General features: G+C 39.9%; 1 protein-coding gene across 1 annotated transcript in view; it reads right to left on the reverse strand.

The window, feature by feature from the left end:
• The window catches only part of DISC1 (DISC1 scaffold protein), a 189,948-nt gene that overhangs the window by 119,302 nt on the left and 52,928 nt on the right, over positions 1-17,718 (reverse strand). Inside the window, exons 6-7 of the mRNA XM_082480189.1 lie at positions 7,490-7,544; positions 2,788-2,890 (exon numbers count right to left, since the gene is read on the reverse strand). Of these exons, the coding sequence (XP_082336315.1) occupies positions 2,788-2,890; positions 7,490-7,544 (158 nt within the window). The remainder of the gene's footprint in view (positions 1-2,787; positions 2,891-7,489; positions 7,545-17,718) is intronic.

Genomic DNA, 17,718 nt, shown 5'->3' on the forward strand with positions numbered 1-17,718 from the left:
ACAAATGCACCAATACTGTAAATCAACGTGCTTGCAATAGAAAGTACAGTTCACATCGAAGATGAATGTTGTCTGAAGCTATCAAGGTAGCCATTAAAGGCTGAAGCATATATCATGCTTTCCAAGTCATCACATCATTAAGTCATCACATGTAAGCCCTGAAACTAATGCATCACTTAATAACTATATTCATAAGATCACCTAACTTAACTTTTGGGATACATGAACCCAGATGTGTACAAATGGATTCCGTTACTTTTTGCTTTGACACTGTTCCAAAATCACTTAACTTTGCTTCCTGAAGGAAAATGCTACGTTAAACAAAAACAATGCAACATCTGTTTAGAGAAAAACAGTTGTTCTCAGTATCCATTAGTACTGCTGTTCGAGGAAATTGCTTGAATGAGCGATCTAACTGCTACGGTAAAAAAATCAGAAATAACAGACATTTATCCCTGCCTGACGCTTCCAGACTAAATGAAAACCTCTAACTACAACCACTAAGCTTTATTCTTACTGCATATTTATATATACTATAATTCCCTCTGAATTTCATGCTATTCCAAGGCTGTCCTTAAATAATTGCATATTACCAAATCGAAGATTCTCCCACCTCCTAGTTATTTAATATACCCAGGCTGTTGATTAACATTCTGTTAGCTGCCTGATAGATCAGGGGATATATACATACAGTATCTTGCTTAAACCTTAGCCAGTATTTAAAAGGTTAAGACCTACTTCTTAACTGTGCCTTATTTAAGAGGTGTAATTAATTTATGCCTAAAACAAGAATACACAGAAACCGAATACTTTAGGCTTCTCTAAATTGTACACTGCTCACTGTTCTTAAGTAAAAAAAAAAAAAAAAAAAAAAGCTCCTCCTTCCACTTTCCTCTTCTGCATTTACCAAATCTTTTCTTCCTGACTTGTTTTTCTGCTGGCTGCAATTCATTCTGCATCCTGACTTTTCTGATTTTATCACTTCAAACTCTAAGACTGAATTTTTTTTTTTTTTTTTTTTAAACACTTTCAGGTCTTCAGAGAGCTAATTTTTTGATACCTATGTTTCCCCTGTATCCTCTGCATTTAACATAAACAAGTCCCATCACATCAACTATACATATGCATTTCTTACAATGAGGTAAAGAAATTACAATATCCACTGTCACCAAGCTACCTTTCATCCTTGATTTTCAACCAGTTCCCTCCAGAATTTTGCTTTAGTAACACCTTAGGATTGCACCATTCAGAGTCATTAAAATTCCCTGAAGTAAGAGTTTTTCAGAGTAAGAATAAAAAAAAGAAACAACGCTATTTATCAGTACTAAGAAACAGCACTGATACTTCTTAAAGAGTGTAGAAAGGCAATCATAGTCACAGTACTGTGAAAATGGTTTCTAGAAACATCAGCATTAAATTGTCTTCCGAATTCAATTCCCGAAACAAGCAGCCTCTTTTAAGAGCTAACAAGTATAAAATATTGTTAGGAATGTTTTGGAAATAGTCTTCAAGTTGTCATTTACTCTCTCAAAGTGCCAGACTGAGGTACAACTTTTCTGGCCAACTGCTTCCTGCTGGCAGCACAAAGCAGTTGCACATCCAGTTTATGGGCTATTTTGTTCTCAAGGAAGTCATCAAATGGCTGGGGAAAACTTTGACCCCATTTCTGAAAGCAAGAAAATTACCTACATTCCAACAGCCCACAGGCAGAGAAGGGCGATCGCTCAGCTTACCTCTCACAGGTGGACACAGAGAAACAGAGAGGGTTTCCATTTTGAAAAGGTGTTACGAGAAGCAAGGAAATTGAGCATGCTCAGCAGCAATACAAGATCTGGTCCTTAATTTCCTTTACGATTTTGCTTAAGCCTGACATTATCCACTTCTGGCAAACAAACCATGAGACGCTGAGCAAGTTTTCATTTTAAAATAATCCATGTGTGCCAGTACTACATCCTTGTATGTAACTGAGAAGGCAAATCACCAACAGATAGCTACAACACGTCGCCTTGACATGTATTAAAAACCCTCTAGCCTTTCTTTACTTGGCATAAGACTGGAAAATTCCTTGTGCCCAAGGCTACATTCCCTCCTATTCCGTTTCCTCTCTGAGGCAGGTGTCCAGCAAAGAGACACTTACTTACACATCTGCAAACAATTTGCTGAATTAGAAAACCCACTTAGGAGACAGAACTGTGCTTTGCCTTTTTTCCTTGAACAGTGCAGCAATCCCAAGTAAGTGGCATGTAAAGCTGTTATGTATCAGGCTCTGTAATCACATTTCAACGTTTTACGGGTGGCAAATAACATGCACGAGTGCTCCAAGGACCAAATTGCTCTTTTGCTACCAACATTAGTTGTTTAATGATCTGAACAGCAGAAGCTGCCAATTATTGTATTCCGTTTTAAAGTGTCATTTAAAGCCACGCTTGTAATTATTACACCTTTGTTGTAAACTTACAGTCTTAACTAGAGAGCTCCAGGCTATAACTTGTAAGGCCCAGCAACAGCTATTGATAATTATTTATCAATTTCAGCTACAGAAAAATATCACATTCTTTGCACATTTACTGCCTACCACACAGCATCTGCTTCACCAGTAGTTCCCAACCACGGAGAGGAGCTTAAAGTACTTGACATGACACAGCCCTGTTCTCCTGCACTTGCCACGACTTCAAATGATCTAGATAAGTGTACATCAATGACTTCTAAGAAGTCTCAGCCAAGAAAAGGTCAACAACTGCTCTGACACACCACTCAATGTTAGTCCTCTCGTCACTTAAAACTTACCTGAAACAGCCAGCATTTTAGCTTCAAGTAGAGCTGGGAGTTGAGTCTCAATATCGCTCACTTTCCTCCTCAACGTACTGCAGAGTTTCTGACTCGTACAAACCTAGATTGAGGCAGACAGCCATGATATAAAATTCATTCATGTAAAAGTATGAGGCAATTTAAACAGGGTTTCAAGTGTTCTTGGTTTACAGACATGGCATAACATCCTACAGCAAGGTGAAGAAGCTTAATAAAAAGTGATGTCTTTACAGAAATGCCCAACATGAAACAAAATTTCCAGTCTTTGCCACATATTCTATTATAAAAATAGGGAATGGTATTAGTATTAGCTATCTGCAGGAGAGAGAACGTGTTTCACTACTAGATACTGAGGCTGCACGTAGAAGAAAGGCCATCTTACACATTCTGTGCAATTTCAGCATTAACAGTGGAGTGCAGCACAAATAAGCCAACGTTTGGAGTTTAAGATATCATAACACAGAAGGTACAGTGATTTTTATACAAAATATACCATGCTGCACGTCTTAACTGAAAAAAAGGTAAAGCAGCCACCGTTAATTCTCTGCACAGGCAATAAATAAGGCTGTATGAGCTCAATGCTGCACTTCGTTTCACAATCAGGAGACACAGCTGACTGGGGTTTAGGTTTCTAACTTTTCCTCTCTCTCTATCTTTTTAACTGGAAGTTCCTTCAGCAATGAATCAGGACTGGTATTAAAAGCAAGGAGAGACAGGAGAAAAAAAGAAAGGAAGTTCAACTGTTTCTGTACTTTACATTTAAGTGTATATTACCACCTCAGAAGGACCTTATACAGCATACGCAATTCATACAACTCCCACATATTTAAAAATGTTGGTTCTTACTCCATATTGCATCATTTGTAAAGGAAGTGAAATGAACAAACAGAAAAATCCCCCATCGAGCTAAGGCAAATCTTTTGTTCTGAAGGCAGACATCAAACACTTACTTAAAATTGTAGCTGACACTGGAGAAAACATTGCATTCATTGGAACCAAGGGTAAAGCAATAGACAAGGGAGGCACAGGCCAGTTGTGAAGAGATGACATGTGAAATGAAATCTCCAGAGCAAAGTTTCTCTGCCCTCCTTGTCTTCCCCCCCCCACCCCACCCCCCTTAAAAACAAGTGTATACAGAAGCACAGCTATCACTTTGCTTTTAAGAGCAAAAGCCTTACAGCTCTAATGGCTTATCTGTTTGTACAATTAAAGTATAATAATTCAGATATGACACTAACTGTAAATCCCTTTAAATGGATAATAACCTCTTGCTTTAGTTGACAGCATCTGTTAAACATAAATGAGTAATATTTTTTCTTGAGTCAACAGAACTCTCCTCCAAGCAGTAAATGTTACTATCTAAAGACTTTGGAGTCTTCCTATTAATTTAGAAGCACATATATCTCATCACTTCTGCACCTATTATAATTTTTCAATTCCCACATATTTCACTTTGTTTCAGTACCCCCTTCTAAGTGACTTGCCTATTAATTCACTTAAAATGTTTTAAAAGACCCAAACCTGTCAGAGGTGAATAAACGTGCCCAAAGAACCCAAAGGCCATTTCTGTCTCGCATGTCCAAAATAAATCTGAAAGTTTTTAATGACTTCTTTCTAAGCAGCACTCTCTCTTTAGGGGTACTGAATGGCTCAGTGAATTGCAATTAGATGGGGAACCTTTCAGCTCCAGGAAAACTGCATGAATATATCCCATGCTGGTAGTAACTTAAAGTCATTACCAGTAGACAGCTGTTTGGCAATTATGCAAAATAAGCTGGGAGGTTTAATCAGTTCCTAGTAAACCCTGTCCACTTTATAAGCACTACTGTCAGAACCAAGCTTGCTGGCACTCTTCATTAATGGACGCAAATGCAGGGACCAGAGGCTGAAAAGAAGTTCCTCTGGCTCACAGAGATGATTCTTCTGGAATGTGAGATAAGTACGTTACCAAGCCTCTGCTTGCATCTATGTCACGTGTGCTCTGTAGATAAATGAACAACATTAATCTTCAGAGCTATCATATGGCATAGTTCGACAAAACTAAATGAGCAACCAGGAGAGACAAAACAATATAACGTTCTCTAAACTAATCGCACTGCTTCTACATTACATCAGTTCTCCTCTACAAGCTCCAGTTCTTTTCATTTTTTCTAATTATTTTATCTTAATAGCAGCTGCCATTATTCATTATAGTAGCTTATTCAGCCACTGAGGAAAGGTTATTTCTTATCTAACAAAGATGATGAACGCTCACAAAGCCAGCGTCCTCCTTTGCTCCCAGGGAACGCGGGAGTTCCCTACCCAGTCTGTTTGCAAGCGCCTGTGCCTGTGGCCCCAGCAATGCCCTTTCCCTGTTCTCAGTGACCAGCTCTGCTGCTGACCATGGACCAACCAGCTCCAAGTCTAAAAAAAAAATTCCCTTTCAGTTTCAGGGAAGTTCTATACAGCCAAGTATTACTGTATCTATTTAAAAATCCTCTTCAGTGGTTGGTTTGTTGTTTTTTTTGTTTGGTTTTTTTGTTTGTTGTTTTTTTTGTTTGGTTTTTTTGTTTGTTTTTTGTTTTTTTTAAAGCAGACCTCCAATAAAAAAAAATAAAGATACTCTTGTTTAGGTATACACCTTAAAATCTGTGTTCAGACACATACACACTACTCAAGAAAGCAGTCTATCTGAAACCAGTAGGATGCTGGTTAGCAAAGATATGCGGAATCAAGATGAAAAGCATCAAAATATCAAAAGCAAATTTGCCCATTTCATCCTCTTCCATCCTTCCAGCATACGATGTTAATCTAAAGTGGCACAAAGAGGGACAAGGACACTGAATAAAGCATTGAAATTTACTCTTCCTCCCACCATCTCAAGGAAAAATAAATTTTGAGTAACCTCCACATTTCTCTACAACAGAGAGAGAGAGAGAAATTCTCTTTACACTGCCTGAAAAAGACAGTCCACCTGGATCTCCCGTACAGCACAATCTTGCCATTAGCAAAAACAGATATCAATTTCTGAAGGAAGGTGGTAGATAAGGGAGATTGTTCCCTTCATTAGGAGGCAAATCTTAGCTTTTGCAGCCACAGCTGAAAACACAGATGAGGCAGAAAAGGCCGTATAAATATTAGCAGCACAGGGGGAAAGAAAAGACCTTTGACGAAGTAGTGTTTTCCCCACACAATGAAAAGGTTTAAAAGACCAGCTCTACTCAGCATGAGAAGAAAATAATAGGATGAGACAATCTGAATAAATAAAATATTAAATGATTTGGAGCAGTCTCATTACATGCTTCCTATTTATCTTCTCTAATACATAAAAGCCATCACATAGGAATGGGGTGAAATTAAAATAGTATTTTATCTATTGAATATTTAAAGAAACAGGCTGCAGAATTCTGCCTCGCAGACTTCTCAGTTGTGACCCAATGTTTCAGCTCTTATTGAAAAAGTATCTAGATACTTCAGTTGTAAAATAAAACTTCAAGAGGCACACAATTTTAGGGGAGAAGGCAAAATCTGTAACTTATGTTTTAGCTTGCAGATAGCTTGAAACAACACATCACTCTGAGGTACTGAACGCATCAATAATTTCAGTAGATGAGCTGTGGGTCAACTGCGCACTTCTCCTTCATACTTTATTCATAGTAATTTAAAAAATACAGGGGAGAGCATCATGATATAATGGTCTATACTAGTTTTTCCCCAAGATCTGTGCATAAGCAAGGAATAGAGGAGAATGAGCTCAAAATAAAGCAGAAGAGAAGCAGGAAGGGTTATTGAGATGTAATCTTTAAATGGACTTTTTAAAGACCAAAACCAGTGCATGTTAAAAGTGTTGGTCAAGATGATTAGGAAGAATAGATTATAAAGGATAAAATTTTCACTAACTTTGGTGAGTGCTATTAGAGAAAAAACATGAAAAATAAACTTATTTCAGAGTATAAATTCATCACTGATCAACAGCCAGAAATATTTTCCAGTGCCTGTTCCATATAGATGTATATGAATTAGCTACAATAAATGGGCCTTTTTTTCTAGAGCACTCCTGGAGCAAAGATGGTCTGTGGCTCACTGAGTCACTCCGAAATAAACACTTCAGTATTCTCTTTCTTGGAAGGAGGCAATGAGAAGTAAGAAAATTAAAGGAAAAGTATTAACAACTCTGGTTAGAAACAAAAGGTATGCGAAATATGCCACATCACTTTTCTTTGTATTTTTAAAGGGGGACGAGAAGTAGATTGCTAGTTTATTATTAGTGAATGTGTGGGGAAGAGAGGTACTTCATTTATGGTCTTCCTTCACACCAACAAAACTAATCAGGCTAGGAAAGTAGGAGACTGTATTAAGAGTGAAAACATTCAGCTGTGACCAGAGTACACTTTCATTTCATGAAGCTGAGGAGTCTGTTCCTAAATGGAGACCAGCAAGACGACTGATCACTAGTAAACATAAGCCGAGAAACAATAGATGACTTCATCGGCTTCCTTAAGCATAATCTCTGTGGCCTGTCCAAATATAAAAGTTGGCTTTTTTTTCTCCAGAGTGTGTATTTAAAAATATTTACATGAAAAATCTGTTTAGAAGAAACAACACAAAACCAACTTTCTAAAACACAGACAATTTATTAAGATGCAAGCTATTATCTGCTTCTCTAAATGTTCTAAATAACTGAAAACTGATGTGTACTTACTTTGGCAGTAGTTTCTTTAATGGACATGCCGAACAATTGTTCTTTTTCCTGAAGGCTAGAAGGGATTAAAATAAAATAAAATAAAGTTGACCTTCTCTGCTCATTACAGTCTGCTACACAAGACACATTTTCATATGGAAGCACATAGGCTTTAAGATGACTCGTACTAACACAAAATAGCCAATACCACGATAAAATCAGTATATTTGGTTTCAGTGTTGCTAGTTACTAACCAACATTTTTCCACCCAATTGCTACCCACTTAATCCTGCTTGCTTGCAAAATGGTTTGTACACCAGCTTTACAGTTCTTAATTAATGAGCTTATATGTATTTTACTTACCATCTGAAACACAATTATGATTATTTGTGTAACTATAATATCTTAGAAGTTCCCAGCAGTGTCCAGGACTGGTGCTTTGCTCGGCTACCATCCAAACACCTAACACAAAGGTGTTTCTGACACAAAGAGTTTGCAGTTAACTATCCTCTTATAATCCAGTTTCCAAGTCTGCTATGAAAAGTTTAACTGCAGTCACTTGCTCTCACTTCATTTTATATGAAATATCACTACTTAGTTTGTTGGGTTTCAAAAACCTACAAAATATTTGTACCAAATTGATCCAACAGTGGACTGAAATTGAGGCATCGTCCATGCTTATATGAACAAAATCAAGGTTTTCTGCCACGTATGAAAATAGGTAGGTTTACTACTTTGACATTGCCAAACCTAACGTAAACCTGTGCCTTTGGTGCTTGTAAATAAACTCACAAGTTACATTTTTAACATAAAGTTCAAAAATCCAAGTCAAATCGAACATTAGGAGTTAGCATAGAGATTAGTTTTGCAACATTAACACTCCCCTCTCTCCTGCTTTGCAGGCGTACACTTTTATATAACGTTCAATTACTTTATCACAATTCAGTGTACATGACAGTCAGCACTCCCCATCAGCAGCATCTCAATTCTTCCTTTTAGCTGCATTGTAAAAATTGTACTTCTTTCACAACCTAGCACTGCTGTTCTTCCCGAATAAAGAACTATCAATTTATTTCTGAGCTTTTCTTTAGTGTTCAGCACTGGAGTATCCAAACATTTCAGAAACATCACTGGATTTATTTCAAAGACACTCTCACAAGATAAGGCAGAATTGTATTCATGTCACAGGTGGAAGAAACACAAGTCGCTTATTCAGAAAGCCCATTGAGACTGAGTGCCCATTTTGACAGGCACACAGTCCCTGCTGCCTGCCTCTATGCAGTTCAGTTTTCTTTTAAGAACTTGCTCCTCCGTACATTCCAAGCACAGCACTTACTAAGTCCTGTTTCAAGATCCATCATTTATGTAAGTCTGAACCCCAAAGCACGTGAAGATGCACTTGCAGTCAGTTACTGACCACCTACGGAAAGGCTGACTGGACCACCGCGCCCAGCTGCACATGGGAGTGAGATGGCCTCAGAGGCAGAATTCAGCTGTCCAGCGTATCATTTAATTGCATTAATGAGACAGCTATTTGCATTGCTTTCCCGAACGCTCTGCTTCATGGAACGTACACCTTTTCCATCTACAGCCCAGCAAGGCCGGTCCCCTTATTACCACCACAGCACACGGGGGTCCCCCTCCAGCCCCAGACAAGGCAGACCCCTCAGAAACAGCTCATGACAGTGTAAATCAATGCCTGTGTAAGGCAACAAACAGAAATACAGCTGCCAAGCTACATAAAAGAGGTTTAACAACATTTCCCACATAGCAGTCTCCAATTTCTCCTTTTTTTTTTTTTTTTTACAGCAATATATGGGCAAAACACGAAATATTACATGTGCAACGATGCCATTATCAGCTTCCTGCCTGCCTCTGGGCATGCCAGAGGGAATGATCTATTTAGCCATTTCTTTTCTCAGGCTCTGGAGCTCCCAATGACTTTCAGCATCTCCCACAAGCAGCTTCTGAGCTGGTCAGGTTATGTAAAAAAGAGCTGGGCTTTGTGTACAGATGTCAACAGGGAGCAGCAAGGCTGCAGTGGGTAATTGAATGAATAATGGGTGACTGGCCCAATTGTTCTGAAACTGCCTTATAAAATTCAACTCTAAAGACCCAGGCCATAATAAAATGTAAAGTGCAGTTATAGCCAGAAGAACAACAGCATAAAGATGGCACCTCTATTTAACAAATCTCTTCCATGTTCTTCTCCTCTTACCTGCTTACTTTTTTTGCACAGAAAGGCCCCCCAGGTTCATACAACATTTCACTCCTCTGCAGAACTCAGACAGCTAACAGGAATAGAGATCAATTTTTAATTTCTGTTTGAATCATACATCCAACACAGCATTACAAACTAAGGCCCAGTTGTAGAGCCCATACTGCTAACAAGGATGCACAAGCCCATGCAGACTTTCAGGTCCAGGTGCTGAGTGGGAAAAACCACCCTCTTCATACCCAGATTTCTTTTTTTATGCGCATCTATCAAGTCACTGGAAAATAAATAAGGAACTGTGGACTGCCTTTTCAACGACAGCAGAACTATAGTTTTAAGAGACTTTTATATCAATCTGAGGCATATCAATAAACATTAACATTAGTAAATCATCATTTTGACTCGAGCTAGTGATAGCCACATTAACCACAGACTTAAATCTAAAGAATCCTTTTGTTACAGTTACAGCATTCATGCAGACTCTTACAAGCGTATTTGTATTATTTATGGTATGAATTTCACAGTAGTATCCCATTTTGAATCCTTGTTAGCCTTCAGAGTTGATACCATAGGAATCCCCTATCCCTTTTAGAGATCAGCCCATTATACAATTCACACACAGCAATCCAAACACTGTACAAAGCAGCCATAGTTACCAACTACAAACAGCTTTTAACTAAGTTTATTCCTGGGTTGTTTTCTTCTACCACAAAACACCATCAGGGAAAAGGCCCTCACAAGCTTTCCAATTAACTGACAAGCTAATGACCCGCAAGAGAAACCAGGCAGTCAATACTGATTCATTCTACCGACAAAGGGCTTTAACAGCCGTGATCTGTTACGTGTGACTTGAACCAGAAATACTATTTTCTTTTACCACCACCCTGGAGCATCATATTTCATTTTAAGAGAGGTATTCTGTCTGCTTAAAAGTTGCTTTACTTATTACTACCAGGCAAAATGGCTTTAAAAAAGAGCTCCTTGGAATAACACTAAATTCTTGCCTGGGAAGACATCCATAGTTTTGACTCATTGCTATTCTTCTCTGGCAGAACAGCTAATCAAGAATTTGACTGCTTGTCCTCACAGTCTCTGCAATCTATTATAAGGACCATTTAGAATTTACTTCTTAAATTCAATATAAGCTAACTCCATCACAGAGAAAGCAAAGTTCTTGACCCAGCTGACAGAAGGACTAGAATAAGACAGGAATTCAATTAATGCAAATTTAACTGACTAAAAGCAAGAAAAGAAAGGTTTTTAACACTTGCAGAACTGACAGCAATCTATGCATCATGTCTAATTTCTTCATTCATGTAGATGGTCATATAGGCCTATCATTTAAATAGCTTGCACTGGATTTACACACGATAGGATCCATAATGAGGAGAGAAAAAAAGAAACAGAATGGAGACTTACTCCATCCTAGGGCCTCAATTGTATACGCACTAGACCAGAACAGGAAAGCAGGAGCTGAGGAATTACCCTTTCTGGATGATGAAGGAAATAATACTTCGGCAAAACATGGACTTCATCTGGAGGACTGCAGGAGGACGTGGGAATGCCGCGTATTCAGGAGCTGAGGCTGACTTGGCGTGTAATAACAGACTATGGGAAAAATGTTAAGATCCAAATAGTTCAAGCAAGCCAGTGCCTTTTAAACACCTCATTTTAGGGACCTTAAAGAAATATAGGTACTGAGTATGTTGAATTGTAATTACACAGTTGGAGACTGCTGAGGTGACAATGTTCGTAATCAGGAATGGTGTGCTGGCAAAATGAAGAAAGCCCATTCAATGCAATAGGGGACAGAAGAAAGACTGCAAATCGAGTGGTCTGGTTGACACATTCCTCGCTATCACAGGCTTCCCACATGACTGCAGAGGACATTAAATGTCATGATATAACAGATAATGTTTAAAAAGCCTTTTAAAGAACATTCCGAGAAGTTACGATTTACATGCAGGAACTGCAGATACTATGGAAGTGGCTTTGTTCAGAGGAAGGCTGAGTAGCACAATACTGGGAAGAAAGGCTTTCTACTAAAGGAAGGCATGTTTCTGAATGTCTTTCCTTCCACTTTGCTAGTATACTTCCCTTCGCATACCAGGCTATTGTGTATTTATGTTTTGCTTCCTAAGAAAAAATTCAAAGAATGAAAATGGGCAAAAGGTAAGTCATGCTGTTCTCCGCATTCAAAATATATAAATATACATATTGCTTAAACAGAAACAGTTCCTGTATTAATGACAAAATATATAAACAGTGACCCAAAAAAATGTAGTCAGAATGCAGTTTGCATAACTGCACAATAGAACACGCCACACACATGGTACCAGTGCAAACTAAGTAAGTTCTGTACTGGAAATTCTTATTTTCATACAGAAACTAAGCAGCCATCTCTGATCTCTGCCCGAAGACAAAAGGATGCCCTTTAACAGCAAATATTCTTCCTTGCGTTACTGTCACCCAAAAGATTATTCCAGATCCTGTTATTTCACTCCCTATCTCTACACCACAATACAGTGCGTAAGCAAAAAGCACTTTCATTTCTTTAAAACTAAGCACAAGTCAGAAAAATTTAAAATTCCTCATACTTGAATTTTTAATTCAAGAGTAACAGCTTAGAAGTCTACGCTCAGATGGTATGCATGTGAGAGAGCACGATGGGCTGAATCCTCAATTCATATGAATGTGCATTCCCTCCTAGATAAAATTATAACTAAAGGATATTGACTTTGCACAACAAGATTTGGGGGGGGACGAGGGGGGGGGGGGGACGAGGACTACAGGGGCGGCTTCTGAGGGGAAGTTTCTAGCAGCTTCTCAATGTCCAATAGATCCAATGCCAGCCGGCTCCAAGACAGACCCACCACTGGCCAAGGCCGAGCCAGTCAGCAATGGTGGTAGTGCCTCCATGATAACATATTTAAGAAGGGAAAAAAAAAAAAAAACAAAAACAAACAAACCACACCTGCACAACTGCAGCTGGAGAAAGAATATGTGACAGCCACAACTCTGCAGACACCAAGGTCAGTGAAGGAAGGGCAGAAGGTGTTCCAGGCATCAGAGCAGACATTCCCCTGGTGAAGACCATGGTGAGGCAGGCTGGCCCCCTGCAGCTCCTGGAGGTTAATGGTGGAGCAGATATCCACCTGCATCGCATGGAGGACCCCATGCTGGAGCAGGTAAATTCCCGAAGAAGGCTGTGACACCATGGGAAGCTCGCACTGGAGCAGGGTCCTGGCAGGACCTGTGGACCAGTGGACAGAGGAGCCCATGCTGGACCAGGTTTGCTGGCAGGACTTGTGACCCTGTGGGGGACCCATGCTGGGGCAATTTGTGCCTGAAGGACTGCACCCTGTGAAACAGACCCACGGTGGAGTAGTTCATGAAGAACTGCAGCCTGCGGGAAGGACCTATGTTGGAGAAGTTTGTGGAGGACTACCTCTTATGGGAGGGACCCCACGCTGGAGCAGGGGAAGAGTGTGAGGAGTTCTCCCCCTGCTGAGGAAGGAGTGGCAGAGACAACATGTGATGAACTGACCACAACCCCCATTCCCCATACCCCTGCACTGGTTGAGGGGAGGAGGTAGAGAATTTGGGAGTGAAGTTGAGCCTGGGAAGAAGGGAGGAGTGGAGGGAAGGGTTTTTTTAAGATGTGGTTTTATTTCTCATTACTCTACTCTGATTGGATTGCTAATAAATTAATTTCCCCAAGTCAAGCCTGTTTTGCCTGTGATGGTAACTGGTGAGTTATCTCTCTCTGTCCTTACCTCAACCCACGAGCCTTCCGTTATATTTTCTCTCCCCTCTCCAGTTGAGGAGGGGGAGTAATAGAGCAGCTTTGGTGGGCATCTGGCATCCAGCCAGGGTCAACCCACCACAAGTATTTTCTTGACTATCAGCAAATTTAAACAGTTTAGAGTAAGTCTGAATTTGGCCCAGAATAACGAGAGTACCTGTAAAGGATAACCTCATTCAAACAGTCACAGTCTGCAAAGAGCATGACTTTTCCAACTTTAAGTCTTCTAAAATGATTCCTTCTCTGAAGTCACAAGAAGCTGTACTCTCTTGGAAGATGAAAATATATAAATCAAGTCCTACATTTGTAATCTTGCTTTTAACAGCAAACAGAAGCTGACCTTCCAAAAAAGCCTTTGTCCAGTCCTTTGCAAAAGAAATCAGAAGTGCTACTCAGGGAACGTTTGGGGTAAACCTCTGCTACAGTCTACATCAAGGCAAAAATCCAACAAAAATCCAACAAAAAAATCTCAAGTCTAGGGACTTCATTGGGCCTTTAAGGAAGAAATCCACAACACAAAAATCAAATCAAACAATCAATAACTTTCTTGTACTTTTACGGTTCCTTTGATGTGCATATCTCAGAAAGCTTTGAAGGCAAGTCAGAAAAAAAAAGCTTTTGAACAAAACTATACTTAACAAAAGGCAGCTTTAAGCTAGACACGTACAGCTAGAACCGAAAGAAAAATAAGAAAACGTACTTGTACCCAAAGTTTTCTTGAGTAAAATCAACAGATCCATTATTACAGATTCCATGTGCAGTTTAGTAGGACAAAACCTGTAAGTGTGTCACTGGTCCTACACTTCTGCTCCATTAAGAATGTTCAGAGCCAGACTGCATTAAATGCACTGAAGTGAAACAGCACTATTTTTTTTTTCTTTTTAAAGTCTCCCCCACAAAGTTCAATTCTACCTAATCAAGGAAGACACTGGATAACAAGTTTTCTATTCTATGTGATCTGTTCATAAGCCTCGCTGGGCTACATACCTGGCTATTACCACACCAGGAAAGCAATTTTTCAGTCTGGCACATAAGTTCCTTTTCATCTTCATGCAATGATCCACGAGGCTTTAAACAATGAAATTTTCACAGCAGCGTATCTCTGTGTTAGGAAGCAAAATCATGCTTTAAACATAAGTCAGGGTTTTCCAAACAAACTTTGATTTTTCCTTAGATAACGCAGCCCACAGAAAACTCCTACAAGATGACAGAGCTGGTTAAACAATGATAAAAACACAACAATTTCTGCTGAACTGATGTGGTGGAAATCCAATTTCTCTATTTAAACTTGTCAGTGCTCTTGAGACGTGGACTTTGACACTAAATAGACGGAGAGAAAAGTTGTGTTTAATTCATACTGAAAATGAAATTTGTGGCAGTTGCAAGGACTAGTCACCTGAATTAGAAGTAAAATGCAAAGTGTCACCTTGGAAAGCTTCCAACCTCAAAAATTAATCTGATCTGAGACAAAAATTATCAAGAGATGTATTTTAAAGTACAGGAGCATTGAACATTCTGCACGTTTCAATCTACAGATTTCTCCGAGGAATATGAATGAGAACCCAAAATTACGCACCTAGCTCTGAACCACCCGAGAGACGATTTTGCTCCAGCAATTTGCTCTTCTTCTGGCTATCACTGGCAGAGCAGTCTTTCTGCATTGTTGCTTTATGTCAAGGATTACTTCAATACGTGGGATCCCCCACTTGGAATTTATCAAGAGGCAGAACCAGAAGTGCACTTTCCCCAATGTCTTCGTATAACGTCAGCTTACCAATAAGGCTTCCCATTGACTCATGGGTTGCTGGGTGACTGCACTTGTCTCTGTCGAGTCTCAAAGACTTATACCTATATGAAGGGGGCTATAACAACTCCTCATCCTGGCCAGAAGCTCTTACATGCACAAGAACTCTAAACTGAGATGACCCTTATTTCCTGCAGTGCTACCAGACACTAGCCTCAGTTATGGGTGGCTTGCAGAAAAATCAGGGCATTAGATGACACTTCACAATTTTCTGTAAGAACGATTAATAAGATTATTTTTTTAATGCTCACAATAGGAGGACTGAAGCAGCACCTCAGTCTGCATAGTATGGTAGCTTTTTTTCGATAAAAATCACTCCAACTGAAACAACCAAGTTCACAGTCACTTGAAGATGCTGCTGGCTTCTTTAACGATGATTCCAAGCTGAATTTTCATTGCCATATATTGAGAAATCTTCTGGTCCTACAAGATACCATTCAGACAGCTGAACTGGCCATCTCTTTCAACCAACCATTTGCATGGTGCTGTATTTTCCACCACTCAGAATTCTGTCAGCTGCTGTCGCAGAGCGGTCATTGCTACAGCTGCTACCTGAAACAGGAGCATCAGACTGAAAACAAAGGCACAATTCAAACAGCTATCTGCAGCAGCAGTTCATCACATCCAAACATTTTCCCCAGATTTTCTGATGTGTCGAGGGATCCCCATTTTTCTGCTACATCTGTCTGGAGCGCACAAAAACTAGAGCTTGCTCACAGCAGCTGCAATTATTCTCCTAAGAATAACATCCATTGTACTTCACTGACTGAAAGGGTCTGTCCCTGGATATTGTTGTTAGCTATTTCTCCTTATATACAAACGAATTCAGTATCATGTGTTGATTGGAACAGCCGGTCATTTTTTCCTAAAGAGAAATAAATCCCATTGTACGCACACCCAGAGGAATCAGCACATATGTGACCTGGACTTCATAGGCTGCTACATCGCACTGGACGCTGCTCAGAACAAGCAGGGGGAACCAGATGCTCAGCAGGAAAAAACAGATTCCTCATTACACTGCACACATGGGTACTCAAGCAGTTGGTACTCATCTTTCTGCTGGGACTTTTTCCTTCTATAACGCTGCTAGGAAGGACAAAAAACCGCCTCTAAGATTGCTCCAAAATACTTCAGGTTGCTAGCAGATCCTCTGTCCTCTATGTTGGAAGACTTGCTTTCTCCTTTCCTTACTATGTTTCCAACCCCTCCTGTTCTTCCCAAGGAAGACCAGTGCCTACAGTGCGGGAGCAGACTTCACAGAAGCCCTTTTACCTCCCTACAACAGGGGTCCCCACTGGACCCGGTGGGATCCTAGTCAATATGAACTGCTGAGCCACAGAAAAAAGGACTCAGCTCAGACACAGGCAACTCGACCAAGAAGTCCTCTGCCACAATTTCAAACACTGATAGCTCTTGTCCGGTGACTTTTGTTTGCACCTTTGCCAGAAGCAAATTCACTTCATGTGCTGAAGCACAGACATTGTATGGCATGCCAGGCTTTCAGTAGAGTTCCTTCTAGAGTTGCTTCCACAAGCGAGACACAAAAAAAACCCAGAAGTCCAAAACAAAGCCACTTGCCCAAGGAGTCTATCCTTCAATCCTAGGCAGAGAACAAAGGAATAAAATTAATCCGAGGTAGAAAAAAATGGAGAGGAAAGCACTTATCTATCTATCTACAAAAAGAAAGTTGAGCCTCCTAATCAGTCAGATAACAAAGGAAGAGGCAGACCTCTTCTCTCACCTGTGACTTGTCTTAACCTCTCACAAAAGCCTGCAGCCAACTTCTTTGAGAAAGCCAAGATGATGGCTTCCTCCAAACACAAACCCAGACATGGGACTAGCTGAAAATAAGAAAATCCTATTATCAAAGCTCGGGTTGGGTTATGACATTTGACACAAAATTAGGAGTTTCCCTCAAAAAGCTCCTTGTGGAAGAGGAAGATCGCTGTGCAGCCAGTTGCTCTGAGGGCAGAAGGTCTGAGGAATTTCCAGGGCAGAGTCCTCCCCAGGTGCTGAGGAACATCCTCTCTGGCTCTGATCCTCTGCTGCAAGCCCACTGCTGCAGGTTTTGTGAAGCTGCAGCACAGAATAAAACGGATCATTAAATAAAAACTACAATTAAAAAAACTGGGCACCATAACATCTTCATTATGCCTTGCTATAGTAGCAACAGCGGTATTGGAATATTTTAAGAACACCATAATTGTGTTTTGGTTCATCTCGCATAGCATAGACAGAGACCAGAGAGAACAGTTTTAAAACTCTGTGTTAAGCTTTAAAAAAAAAAAAAAAAAAAAAAAAAAAAAAAAATCAGAGCAGCATGAAAGGGCCCTGAGTCAAGGCAGTAAAGCAACTACTCAAAGTGACCTGTGCGTTGTCCTTGTGTCATGGAAGATGAATCATCACTGAAATGAAGTCAACACAAA

Source organism: Vanellus vanellus (genome assembly GCF_965231255.1).
Source record: "Vanellus vanellus genome assembly, chromosome: 3".
Classification (NCBI taxonomy): Eukaryota; Metazoa; Chordata; class Aves; order Charadriiformes; family Charadriidae; genus Vanellus; species Vanellus vanellus.